The sequence below is a fragment of the Nipponia nippon genome, unplaced genomic scaffold (genome assembly GCF_047370975.1).
Source record: "Nipponia nippon isolate SJK-2023a ecotype South Korea unplaced genomic scaffold, ASM4737097v1 scaffold_10, whole genome shotgun sequence".
In the NCBI taxonomy this organism is placed as follows: Eukaryota; Metazoa; Chordata; class Aves; order Pelecaniformes; family Threskiornithidae; genus Nipponia; species Nipponia nippon.
Window position 1 is genome coordinate 22,691,168 of NW_028262291.1, and position 14,251 is coordinate 22,705,418.

The 14,251-nt window shown below is 42.6% G+C and overlaps 1 protein-coding gene across 4 annotated transcripts in view; it reads left to right on the forward strand.

Annotated features, from left to right (window-relative positions):
- Nucleotides 1–14,251, forward strand: part of PRR5L (proline rich 5 like) — a 47,235-nt gene that overhangs the window by 15,514 nt on the left and 17,470 nt on the right. For all 4 annotated transcript variants that reach the window (XM_087745969.1, XM_087745968.1, XM_087745967.1 and 1 more), the window contains exons 4-5: nt 2,789–2,837; nt 13,928–13,985. In XM_087745969.1, the coding sequence (XP_087602095.1) occupies nt 2,789–2,837; nt 13,928–13,985 (107 nt within the window). The remainder of the gene's footprint in view (nt 1–2,788; nt 2,838–13,927; nt 13,986–14,251) is intronic.

Here is a 14,251-nt window from a genome sequence, read left to right on the forward strand (position 1 = left end):
TATTGTCAGAGCTCATGGATGTAGTTTGTCCTCTCTCTCTCTTTCCCACTACATCCATATTAATTCAGCATGAATGCTGTCATATAGATCTCCGCTTCTCCTTTTATATGCCGCCCTCATCCCTATTGCATTTTTCCTGAGCACCAAGATTCAAATAGCAATTGGGGCTAAGCACATACTAAGTAGCCATTTAAACGACCCCTTTCCCTACTTTCAAAATAAATGCAACTTGCAGGACACAAGACTCTGTCCTACTTGGTCTGGTCCCAAAGCTGAAAGTTTAATATAATTCCTTCTGAGAGCTGAGCGAGGGCAGTGTCTCAGGCCTTAATGGTATTTTAGAGTGCTCAGGTCAGAAGTCCTCAAGTTAGGTTTAAGTACTTGGAGCAGTGTTAATTCTCCATGGGACGAGTATTTCTGTACATGAAAAGAAAAATAAGTATCGTAAGACTTTGGAAATACCCTAACCCGCAGCATGTTGGCAGACTTGGGGACTGGCCAGGCTGTTGCCTGCCATGGTGGCTGCTTTCCCTCCCCAGTGCAAGCAGGTGCTCCTTCCCATCCTTGCAGGGAGGCAGTACGCTGGGTGGAATAGCCATGTTGCCTGGGCTTGGCCCCAGTGGCTGGACCATGCTCTCTGCATGTTGGTTACTGAATTGGATCTAGACTGTTGAGAGCCAGGCGAAGAACAGGAAATTCTTTGTGAACTGCGTATGCTTTGTAAGCAGTGCTGATGGTGGGAGGGGAAAGGCTCTCTTCCATGGACAGGTACTCCCAGGCAACACTTGGAAGCACTCACCTTGAAATACATGATTAATGTTTCTGCAGGTGCCCTGAGCATTGGCTACATCTCCAAATGTCATTCTTTAAATAGACCACTTTAGCATTCAAGTAGCTCATTAACGGCTGCCTAAGGAGCAAAGGACATGCATCTGCATGTATGTTTATAGGCACACCTGCAGCCTCACATCTGTGACTCTTATTGTAGCTCCCAACACAATGTTAGCTCTGTGTGCGCGAGGTGAATCTCTAGCTTTATACTGGGCAAAAAGCCAGACCCGTCAAACAGCCAACTCTTGTGTGCCATTAGGTTGAGCTGGTGCATTTTCCTTGTTTGTAGTTCTCCATTCAGCTCCTTGGTGGGAGTTAGCAAATGCAGTGCTTTAAGACACTCACAGATTCTGCACAGCACTTAGTTATTTGACAGTGGGAAACGCAGGAGAGTTTTAAAGTAGGACAGTAATGACAGGACCAGAAGACGAGCAGGTGGTAACATTTTGCTCTGGATTGCTGCCACCAAGTTTTTATCTTGCTGTGGTTTGATATCATCTCACTGGATACTTTTTTTTTACTTCTCTGAAAGTCAGTTGTCACAGCAAGAGGAAATGTAAGAAATGCCATCAGGAGATGGGATTTCAGGAAGCAGGAGGTGACCTGGCCGTGATTAGGTGGAGACCCCTCCCTTGGGTTGTCTCTAGGGTGCAAGCCTCCAGTTGCTGGTCTGCCTGTGTGAGGTGAAGTCTTGCCATGGGCTTGTCAATCAGCTGGTGGAGAGCCCCCTGGATTCTGCTGAAGCCGGTGGAAGGGCTTCTGGCGAACAGGCCCCCAAAGACTTACCTGGTTTATCAGTCTCACAGAAATAGAAATGTGCTTTGAGATGGGTGGGGTGAATATAACCGCTCTGAGAGAGAAAGAGTAAAGGCATGTTGGCATGCGAATAAATGTAGAAGTGTTACAAAATGGTTAGGGAGGAAGGTTGCTGTCAGAATTGACTTTCAGCAAAGATTAGGAAAAAGTAGTGTAGTTTGTTAGTAAGAACCCAGCCTGAGAAGTGGATGGTCCTTGATTCAAATGCCATATTTGAGCACTCTTGATTATACTTCACATTGTTGAAAAGCAACACTCTTAAAACAGAAAAAAAATTGCAATGTTCTGCAGTGGAAAGTGTTGGCCGCCTTTTAAATTTTAGGCAGAATTTACTGCTACAGAATTTATGCTCACAGCCACTGAAAGCTGAAAGTGCAAATGCTCTGAACTTTGTGTGTTTTTTTAATACTTCTTCTGATGTAAAACAATCCTGATTTTTATATTGAAGTTTTGAAATATAAATATGTATTAGAATTTAAAACTTTTATCACAGCCTGATTTAAAATCCAACAGATTTTACCAGAAATACTTGTTTAGAGTGGCTTCTGCCTGCATGTATTTAAAATGCATCTTGTTAAATTTCTAGAATTTCTTTCTTGAAAAATATGCCGCCTTTTTTTTTTTTTTTTTTTAAATGTGGTAGTCAAGGGGAAGCCGCAGCTTCTGCTTGTGTGTTTACTTCATTGCTCCTCTCCTTATCCTCCCACCTTCTACTTCCAAGAGAAAAGGAAGTACAGCATTAGGGAGATATGCTATTTTCAGTGAAATGAAAGGTGTCTTTGTTTAAACAAAAAGCAGAAAAAATGATTCATTTCAAACTAAATAACTTCAAATTGTCTCCCCAACTTTCTGTGCATTCAGGGTGGTAAATGTTTTGGGTTTTTTTTGCTTGTTCTAGGTGTATGGCTTATAAATAGGAGACTTCAGGGAAACTGTTTCATTCCTTCATAATTTGAGAATAGCCTTTGTGGGCATTTATAGAATAGATACCTAAATGTAAAAGAAATCTAACTCTGGCCAAAATGACACATTCACATATACTCATGTATCTTTGGTATGACTGGTAGTAAAGTGTGGATATACTTGTAAGAAATGACCAGCAATAGCTGTTACTTCATGGCTGCATTCCTTCTGTCTACAGACGGCTGCTGAAGAGTGAACTTGGATCCTTCATCACAGATTACTTTCAGGTATTACATGATTTGCTTGCTTTCTTTTGAGGTTTGCTCTCTTCAGCTTTTTAGTCTGTAAAAAAATTAGGACCCCTTTTTCCATGCACATATCTTACAAGTTTCATTTTTGTTTTGCTACAGAAGATGTTGGAGGTACTGGACTTTTTTAATGCGGGCCATATAGCCTTGGGAGTAATCATATTTATGGGTGTATGTGCTAAATTAAGGATAATCTTTCTTTGCGCTTAAGAAGGGCTGCTAGTAGCCTGCCAAGGTCAAGAAGGAGTTCACTTGAACTTTTTAAAGATGATGGGATACCTTTTCATATTTTTTTTCACCCTATTTCTCTAGTATAGAGAATTCAGGAGTAGGTTTTCTGCAACAGGGGCCAGCAAAGGGGAAGAGAAAAGATAACGGCTGTCTGTTTTGGGGGCGGGGGGCAGAGAAGGAAGTCTCTATCAGCAGGAAATCAACCTAGGTACTGTTTGCCTTTTAGTCCCACAAATATAAATGCAACCTGCGAAAAAACAAAAGATGAAGGATGAGGGAAGACAAATGTGAATAAGTGTTATTGCCTTTTACCGATACTGTCCAGATAGACAGAGGTTCAAATGTAACCACATGAAAGTGTGTTGGATGATTTTGAGAGAGCACTGATGGCTTTCAGTGTTGTAAGTTGTTCAGTGTAGTGTTGATTAAAAAAAAGGAGGAGGCTGCTGAAAACAAGAGCATTTTCTTCCCTTTGAGTAAGACAGAGAGGGAGAGAAAATTTCAGTACTTTCTGAAGTGGCTGACGGTTCTTCGTACTGTGCTAGCAGCTTAGAAAGGGGAAAAAGAAGACTAGTGTTGTTTCCTATCAGTATTAGATTACATGACTTCTTAAAAAAATCCCCCACGCTGTGCTATCAAGTGAGAAGCAAACTCCTGCCCCAGGGGTAGTCATGTTTCACTTCTTTAGACCCTATCTGCACAAGCTGTTTACTGGAAAGAGGTGGCTGCTGGCGCCGAATGGTGGGACGGTTCCTAGACTTTGAGTGGGGTCTGGTGGCAGCCTGGCGGCAAGGCTGTGAGCCTGTAGCGCAAAGTGTCTGGTTTAAGTGGAAGTCTGCTACTGCTCCTGCTAATTTAAAAACAGGCAAATGCAAGTTTGTTACTAAATATATGTGGCGAATTGAAATTTGAAAGGTCTTGATCAGGTACCCAGGTACTACAGTGTTAGGCATGGTGTGCAAGGCTGGAATAAGCAGAAAATGTCCAGAGGCAACTTCATGCACCCGTAAGCCTGAAGAGAGCATGGAGATGAGCATGGTCCCGAGGGATGTGAGGTGCTGACGTATGACTGTTATCTGGTTTTGAAAATTCATAGTGTACTGAAAGAGGCCTGGGTGGGTTCCAGTGCTGAGTAGGACACAGCTGCATCGTGTCGCTGCGCAAGAGGAGCAAACAACTGCTGGGGACCGGATGGCTCCCAGCGCTGGGGTTTGAATGTGTTGTTCTCTTCCACCAGACTGTAAACCTCAAACCTGTCATAGTAATGCCAGGGCTAGTGGCATTAGCTGACACTCCTTAGATCTTTTAGTAGTAGAGCTGACAACTGAAGAGACTGCTTAGACTACAGCCTGCTCGCTGCTGGAGGCTGGATATCTGTGTTGCATCGCTCTTAGCAAGGGAGCATCTGATCTTGTCCTGGGAGAAGGATCTGATCACCAGCACTGTTTTCTGCAAAAGCAGGAGCAAAAACTGCTCTTTCACCTTAATGGCAGGGCTGTACTACTTCAGCCACAGGCCATGATCACAATGTAGGTACTCAGCACTGCACTGCTGCTGAGAGAGTGCAGAGAGAGGCCTTTGCCTCAGAGAGCGTGCAGTGCAAGGGCTTGGCTGCGCTCACCTCGAGTTTGTTTTTCCGTCAGTCTGTTCACACTTGTGTAAATACCTCAGTGTATATGTATAGTTCACCTGCAGCTGCTGTTCTCCCACTGAAGCCACTGGGACTCCAATTTAATTTCTGGGATTTTTTTTTTCTCAATGTTAAAAGGAGTAACTTGGCATCCGTCAGACTTAGCCTGAAGTAAAACTCTTGGTGCTGGCAAGCCATGAGACAAACTGTGAGATAAAGGCTATTGTAGGAAATAAGCTTTTTTCCCCGCTGTGAGCTAAGATGCAGACTTATTTCTGATTCTAGACTGACAGCACGTGGCAATAATAAAAGTTACCACTCCCTCCTGAATGTCCTTACTCAGAAATCCTCAGGCTGTGGAGTGGGGAAAGACTATTCAGTTGTCTGTGGGTTCAGTTTCACTGCTGATGCCAGCTGATTTATGGCAATACTGCTGCCACCAAGATGAGTAGAGTTGAATCAAACTGCTGATTTGGTTGAAAAACAACCTTGAAAGAAAAAATAAAGTTTTCAACTACTTCATTTGACTTGTTGTGCTCATCATCTGTGACATGGGGGAGGTGATGGGAGCGGGTCACCAGGATGGGGAGTGGAGTGAAAGTGCATCTTTTGGCAGCAATTTCCTCCTCTGTCTGTTAAAGCCCACTGAAAAGCTGTCCCAAGAACCAAGTTTACTGCTCTCTTAGACTGAAATGGACCCTGAAGTATCTGCTTTCCTCTGTAACCAGGCAGTTTTAAATATCCTAGCAGCAATTAGAGCAACTAACTGGATCATGTAATATTTAGATGTGATAAATTGACTTAAATGTTTTCCATTTCTTATGCCACAGCACTTGTAACAGGAGCCATTAAGATAATTTTTAAAATCACATTTTCCATTGTTTTAAGAGTTCTGGCTCTTGCATTGTGTATATTTTATACACACACACACACACACACACACACACACACACACACACACACACACACTTTTCCTAACCAGTGAATGCTTAAGACTAAAATGGAGCAGAGCTTTTGTAGTGAGACAAATCTACCTTTGTGATCAACTTGATTACTCACAAGTCCTTTTCACCAGCACTCATGCAAATTACCAGTTTTTAGCTCCTGAAGTTGCTAAAGGAATGTTTAGGAAATGGATGGGCTTTAGGCAATCTTTCTCTGCTACCAAACCGTCATCATACCAGAGTTACTGAGTCTGGTTTGTATTTGAAAGAGAAATGTAATTCCTGTAAGGGTTTCAGTGGGAACTCAGATGTTTCATTCTGAGGGAGATTTATGTTTATAAATCTGCTCTTTTAGCAACCCTATTACGTATACAAGCCATCTTTTTGGATCAGAGTCTGAGTGTAAATGCCAGCTAGTTGAGACTTATAATATTTGCTGCAGATCTGCTTTAAAGCAATGCTTCATGCTCCAGGTTTTCCAGTACTAACTTTGCCCATGAACTGATCCCATAGTTTCCTGCTACTGAAAAGGGGCACTTTGTATGCACCCCTCTGCTTAGTAACCCAGCAGGGCACCATCTGCTCTCACTGCTGGGTCAGTTCTCTGGTCGTCAGCTGAACCGCAACAGGGAGGAATCCTATGACCATGGAAGGTAAGAGGCCGGGATTTGGAGAAACAGGGTGTATTGGCGATTGGGACTTCTCTGGGGCAGCTGTAAGATTTTTCTGATAAGCTCCCTTCATTTTCATGCTGTCTGACCCTCATGGTTATGGAGAAAATTTTTGAAATATAAAACTAGTGAGTGTTGATAAATTGATGCATTATCTTCCTGATTCTGCAAACAGCCTGAAACAAAACCTTTGGAAATGATGAACTGTTTCTTTTCACTCTCTGGGGGCTTGTTAATCTTGAAACTCATGGGGGAAAATGGAAATGCTAGCTTTTTCACAGCTAACCATTTTAGCAGAACTGCCCGGTTTATGCATGTAACTCCAAACTGTCTCCTCCTGAGACACAGAGACCTGATCCCTTCCCAGGCACTGTAACCTCTCCCAGCACCCACGGGCTGCAAATGCAGAAAGTCAGATGCCCGGAGTTGATGCCTCTCCAGCCTGATGTCCACTGCCTGCGCTGGCAGAGCTCGTAGGTGAGGGTTGGCAAGTAGACTGTATTTCCTCATTTAATCCAATGAGAGCTTTGATGTCTTAAAACCAGAAGCGAAGCTGTTACATAATTTCTAGCCTGCTGCAGTGGAGAGCTGTGGGAGGTGACAAGTCCTGACTCAGAATTAAGCTTGGCTTTCTATTTGTATGCAAAACCATAGAAACTGCAACGTGCAAGCACCCATGTTGCTAGGGTGTCGAGCAAAGTAAAAATAGCAAGATGATAATGGATAGCGGCAAAAGTAAGCAGCAGCAGCGATGAGGCAAGTCTGGATCCAAGCCAAAATTGATTTTGTCCTCTCCCTTTAGAGCGGTCAAAATTGGGACTGGTGAACCTTCCTGTGGTCAGAGTCCCTCTCGCTGTAGGTTATCTGGCTACGCAAGGCAGCTGCAGTGGTAGGGGGAAGCATGCATTCCCCCCTCTACTGTAGCACCATAAAGCTTTTGCTTAAGTCCCTGCTGCATGTCTTTCTGGGACACCAGCCTATCCAGCATCTCTCGTGATGCTTGCTCTCCTTTGAAAGGCTGCTTTGTAAAGTCATGCTAACAGCTGAAAATGCCATGTGTCCCTCTCTCCTGCTTAGTCAAATTGAAAAACCTGATGTGTGTGACATTTCTTTCCTTGGTGCCAGGTTTCTACTTTTACCTGTTTCGCAGCAAGGCAAAGAAATAGTTGTGTGGGTCATTGGAGTGATGGTTATTGCTGGATAAAGGCAGTGCTAGCTCTTCTCTGGCCAAGTGCTGTCTCATGCCTGCTGCCAGGGGCTGCAGCAGCTCGGCCACTGCACAAGGGGAGAGAATTCACACTTGTGTGATTTGCAGAGCTCAGCTGTATGTCTGCAATACTCTTTCAGGTCAAGCTGGTCTTTATTATTGTATTTCTCTCCTTGCTGGCTGGGAATCCCTGTTCATGCAGGTCTGCTAATTATTTCTGCTTCAACTGGCACTTTCTAGGACTGAGCTTTCATGGAGCAGCTCCAGAGACTCCATAGCAACTGCCCAGCTTCGTTATCACAGATGGGGTCACCCGGCAGCTCAGCCCCGTTACTGTGAGCCAAGCAGAGGACCTAGTCCTGGGTGCAGCAGCAGCAGGGACACCTTCTTGCAGGCCCTGCATCAGCTCCATAGATGTGTGTGATTCACTTGAAATGGTGCCTGGTTGCTACCGCTCAAAGTGTAGCATAGGATGGCATGCTATGCACTGGCTAAGCAGGGTTTCCACCTGGAGCAGTGACTCGCCAGTGCAGAGCTGGGAGGCCTGGCGGTGGGATTTTCCCATACCTGCTGCCTCTCTGGCACTTTGTGGTCTAGATCGTAGCAGTGCAGCCTACTCGGTCTGCCTGGTCTGCTCTCCTTCTTACTCTCCCTGCCTCACTTTCTCTCTTTAAGTGGGCTTTTTAAAAATCTTTTCTGAACAAAGCTGTCTCTAGAAGAGTCATTTTAGGATGTGATTTCATATTTATCTTGCAATTTGTTCTCTATGTAGGATCAAAATAATCTCTCTGCTTCTATCACTATTTCACCTCTTTGTAGAGGAAAAAAAAGGACAGGGGGGATGCTCCAGGTATGAGATGCTGCAGCTCACACAGATTTGCATCTTGTAAAACACCGCCAAGAAGTAGGTAGCTGTTGTGCAACTGGCAATAACTTTGTAGAAAATACTTGCCAAGTAAGTTTGGGTGATGCTTTTTTTTCTCAAATTAACATCAGATTATCCAAGAAACAGTGGCTATGCACTTGTAGAGCCTATAAAAGTGTGGTTTAACACTAGAACACAAAGCCTCCATTGGCTAGAAGAGGGGGCTGCATTTAAGAAATGCTGTAATGTGTAGAAGAAAAACTGATTCTTTCATCCAGCAAAATGGGGTCAATTATTTCAAGTTTGCTTTGGGTCAGTTTACTCCTGTTCCAAGCTTATGTTTCTGTTTAATGAGCTAGTATTAATTTGTTAATTTTAATGTGGCTTTTTGAAGGCATACTGGCCATGGTCGTCTTGGAGACATGAAAGGAAAACAAAATTTGTCCGTAATTAAATGGGTGTTCATGTAAACTTTTTCACCCCCCATGGATAGTGGCTTATTGGGAAATAGTAATATTTTTTGATAACTTACTTAAAGGCTTTCTCTTAGCTGCACTTCTTGGTGGTATACCTGAAACACCTATTGTGGTTTTCTGCACTGAGAAAAGTAGGGAGGTTTCAACCTGTGAGATTTCACAAGCTCACTTCTATCTATCTATCTGCTGCAAAACATCTCTCTCCAAATTTCTCGACTGCATATACATGTAGGGGGTTAACTCCGGGCTTTGTTTCTATTTCCAACTTTTTCAAATAAATGCACCCTTCAAGCTCACTTGGTGTGAGTCTTTATCTGGTCTTGCTTGCAAATAAAAGCTTTATCTTTCCTCTTAGCTCTGTGCCTCTGTGTTGCCTCTGGCAACCAGGGATAAAGCAGTAAAATGAGACTTGTAATCTAGACAAGGTCTGATACAGACCTCTGCTGCACCTGCATTTATTAGATTGTATTGATTTGTCAGCAAACCCTGTAGGGTTTTTTAATGAAAATTTACCTGTGTGGCTTGATCTGAGGGGGTAATGTTCAGGTTGAATCCATTTCTAAGCCTGTGACTTTAGCAGAAAAGACAGATAAGTAAAATTTCCGGATATTTTTAAGATGGGGAGAAGGGCAATGAAGTGTGGTGGTTGTTTGTTTTGGTTTTTGTTTTTTTTTTTGAAAAGTCTCTCTCTTCCACAGGAAAAGGGAAAATTTGAGAGGATAACTGAAACTTCTGTAGTAACTATATGGAACTAAGCTTTTTTTTTAGAAACCTAAAGAATGATATGATGTAATCTATTTAGCACATGGTATTACTGATAATACATTCATAAAAGCATTATAAATTCTTTACTACAGGGTAATGGCTAATATATCTATTTTTAATAGATAGAACTGTGCTGCCCATAAAGGTGTAGAATTGCGTATTTTGTTTGCTGACAGAGCTGTAAAATAAAAAAAAAAAATCTCTGAAAGTAGAAAGCATCAATATTACTAACTTATAAGCAAAGTAGCTGGAAAACTGTATCAACAGTGCTCAGGAAGCGTATGTAAATTGAAACCTGATGTTCTAGTGCAGATGGAGCTGGAATTCATATTTCTTGAGAGAAACACAAGCATATAAGCATGACACCCTCATATATATATATATGTATGTACTTTTTAATTATATAGTAGTTTAAAATGACAGAGTATTAAAGACCAGCTGTAAATTTTCCCTGCAATATATGAGAGGTAATTACCTTGAGCTATAGGTTGAAAAATAAAGAATTGAAGTACCTGATTAATAAACTGAAATCATTTGGAAGGATTAAAGTGCAGCATCACTCCAAACATTGTCTTATTGTTCAGGCAGAAAAATACTTACAGTGTAAGTGGGTTTCACTTCTTTTTCCCCTCATAATTTTTTCCGTTCCAGATTTCTTCCTCCCTCCTTTTTCACATTGTTTTTTCCTGGAAAGTCTTTTTTTGTTGTTGTCCAGAGCCTGACATGTGTAGTCATTTATTTCTGCTGAACAAATCTAAAATTTGAGTAGAGATCCCAAGAACTTAATATTTCCCTCCAAAGCCTATATTTCTGCTAGAGAATCTTTGCAGAATAGTCACCTTCCGCTAGTTGATAACAATGTTTGGAAATGTTGCAATTTTTTTGTGTGTGTGAACCTATTTATCCAACTTGCTAATTGCTGTTGTCTTTGCTCAGGTGAAAAGTGTCTCCCAGGCATGTTTTCTTTGCAGCTTATCCATCCTTTGGCAGCCCTGTTCCTCCTGCACTCTGCTGGGAGCTCTGGCTTTCTCTTTCTCTCAACCCTAACACTCACCCTAACTGAGTGACACCCTAACTGAGGAGTGACAAAGCCTCCCAGCCATTAAAAATTTCTCACTGACAAGTTCCCTTTGCTCACTGCAGCTTCCTTTGGCAGCCCTTTGTCACATTGGTGGTAATGAATAAATCAGAAAATAGGCTTCTGCAGGAAAAAAAATTGAATTGTTTTTTTGGGGGGAATTCGAGAGGCCAAAAAACTGCAGAAAGTGAACTTTTTTTCAGAATAAATTTATGGCTTTTTGGCTAAAACTGAGTAAGCTGTTGTAATCAGGGTGAGATGCCACAGGTCATGGAGGTGGTGTGAGCCGCCAGGCCCTCGGCAGTGCATGTCCTGCTGGAGGTCCCTCCGCTCCTGATAACCCAGGTGGGCACCAGTGTTGTGGAAGGAGTCAGCAAAGACCAAAGCATACCCTCCAAAACTGACAGCCGTGCACTACGTGAGGCCTAGAAGCAGCTGCTTTGCTGTCTGCAGTGTTGCCAGAGAGCTCTGCTTTTTACCTGTTGGCATTCACAGCTTTTCAACTGCAGTTAATGAGAGTCATTTGTACGCTGTTTGTGAGCAGGTTCAGAAGGTCACATGCAAAAGTACTTTGGGTTCCTGTCTCCACATGGTCACCGGTGTGCAGAATAGCAATTTTAGCATGTTCCTGTGACAAACAGGACTGTTCAAGTTAGCTCTGATTCCTGTGTTGAAATTCCTAGGATTGGTTAATAGTAGAGTATTGAAATTTGTTTATAGCTTGACTGTACTGCATGGATAGGATCGTTTTTGCACTCTGCTAGAGATAGTAAAGGTCAAAGTCTTGTGACTTGGATGGGTGGTTCAAATCATACAGTTTCATCCCATGCGTTGCTCCTAAAATGCTCTGGTTTTGTTGTGTAACTAAGTTAAAACGAACCTAAATTCTACATTATTTTGGGAATAAGATCATACTAAATATTTTTGGGTTTGAATTCTGAAAAAAAAGCCACCTGCTAGCAGGGCCAAATTACCTTAATTACAGCATGACCATTAATTATTTTTCCTTTGTATGCACTATACAATATTTAACCATTATTGCTACTAACAGAGCTTACCACTGGTGAATTGGATGGCCATTCCTCCTTATGTCATGACTGAACTCTGGATACACATTACAGGATGCAGGTTTTTTTTTTTAAAGCAGTATCTCAAAAGTACTTACATCTGGCTCATTTAAGACAAGTAAGCCATTGTAGCAAAACATGAGTTAATGTTTTAATGTGGATGAAGTAGCCATGAGATGGAACAACAGCCAAGGAAAGGTACCCATTTCCTCTCTGTTGTATACCATCACACTTTTTTCACACCATGAAGAAGACAATGTCCATACAGTCTTGTCTTGTCTTGAGGTGAAACTTTTAATGGAAGTTCCCCCTACTACCAATAGCGTGTGAGGCGACTGGTGAGCTTATATGGCTTGTTCTTTGTTCCAGGCCCTTTTTGCTGAAATCTTGACAAAGATGCCAATGAAAAAATTTCTCTCTGGTATTGCAGTGGTACCCAGCCCCAAAGGGTCTCAGAGCTTGCCTTGCATGAGGTGAGATTTGAAAGCAAAAGAAGTTTCTTGAATTCAGCCCCTGACTTTATTAATTTCAGTATTTTCCTACCTGACAGCTTTTTGAATATAAATTCTCCACCAGGACAATGCATCCAGAGATGTTTCCTTACTGATGGGGATGGATGGTGGTCTCTTCAATCCCTCAGCCTCAACCTACTTGCAAAAGACTTCTGGAGTCTGTTTGATTAGATACTATTTAAGGAAGAGCCCTTTCTTTTCTGCACATTTCAATGATGTCTGATGCTAACAAGTAGGACTCTCGAGTGGCAAGTTTTTCTTTTGTTCTGGAAAGTGAAGTACAAGTACAAGCGGAGAATGTCACAGAGCAACATTTCATTCTTTTTATTCCCTTCAACAATACCCCAGTTTAGTACTGCTTCTTGTTGTAGGGAGGATGCAGAGGTGTGCTGCTATCTTTGCTTAGGGTGGCTTACATGGTTATCTGCTTGTGTGTGTCATGAATGAGCCAGCCTGCTATATGGTTACAGGAGGCAGGTCTATCATCCAGAACAACAGTGCAAGGGCAGGTGTGCACTACGGCAGCTCATCAGGAGGCCATGGTGGTCTCCAGGCAGTGGTGTAATGGCAGTGGGAGTGAAAAAAGATGTGCCTTGCTCCTCAGCTGATGGAAGGTTGAAAAGTGCAACTTTGACCTGGTTACCCATTAAAAACAAAAGCTGGAGGATGAACATGGGAGAGAGAGATATTGAGGTCTCTGAATATTGTGTGCTACTCTGATATTGAATCCTTTCAGAGGGATGGAAGGCTTTGTTCTCTGTCAATATGATCTCTATGGTAGGACTGAACTTTTTAGGATGCAGTAATAGTGTGTTATGTGGTGATAGCAGCTCCTTTCTCTGGGATTCTCAAAGCTTTTCAGAATAACTGATTCTCCTAGTGCTGTTGGGAGAATAAAAAGGTAGGTGGTGTTTTTGCATCATTCTTATGTTTGGGGAAATTGGAACAGAAAGCTTGTCAGATATTTAGATGTCCTGAACTGCAAACAGGCACATCAATATCTTGATCTGTCTGGTCCGTGATAGTTAAGTTTATCTAGAAAGACTAACTCCTGCCACTTCTTGTGCAGCTTGAGACTGCATACTGGGATGATCCAACTGCTCAATATAGCAAAAAAGATAGCCCCATAGAAAGAGAATAGGTAGGAATAGAGAAGTAAGGGTTAGGGAGCTGAACTGGCTTACTGTGCAGTCAGGCAAGCACTGAGCTAGTGCAAAGGAAGAAGAGAGTGGGACGTTTTGGTAGCAGCTGGCCCTTTGATCACCTCCATCATATGGCTGAGGTATAGCTTATGTGGCTGCACTCATGTTAAGAACCGTTTTATTTTCTTGACTCCCTGCCTGTGACCCAGGACAGGTCCTTCCTTCCCACTTCTGGCAAGTGTTTCAACAATCTGCTGTCTGTTGTGTTCTCATGTCTGGCTGAATAAGAGGGGGTTAATGAATGTACAGCACTCATAGTGAGACCAGGTCTGGTGGCGGTGCTGGGAGAAAGTACTATGATATGACTGATCTTTAGATAACTGCATGCAAAGTGGACAACATCTGAAAAAAAATCATTCTTCCATGTTTATTTTAAATCTCAGAAGAAACAAATGCATGTCTCTCTCTTCTCTCTTGGCAGAACCAGCTCCTTGTGAAAGGCTTGCTGTTTATAGAGGAGAAGGTTAAACTGTGTGAAGGCAAGTATAGTAAGAAACCCATGTTGGAAGGGAGTTGTGCTTTGATGTTTGGTCAGACAAGATGATTTGCATGTCTGGAAAGCGTACAGCCCTTTCTGGTACTGTCGTAGGGTGTCACACAACTTCTCAGGAGTCAGGTTGCACTGCAGCCCTTGTGAGGCTTAAGGGATGGTGGGCTGTTTGAATAGCCACGAAGCTGCAACACTCCCACCAGCCACATCTTCATTGCGAGAGCAGGAGCGTGGGTCTTGTGTGGCAGTTGAACC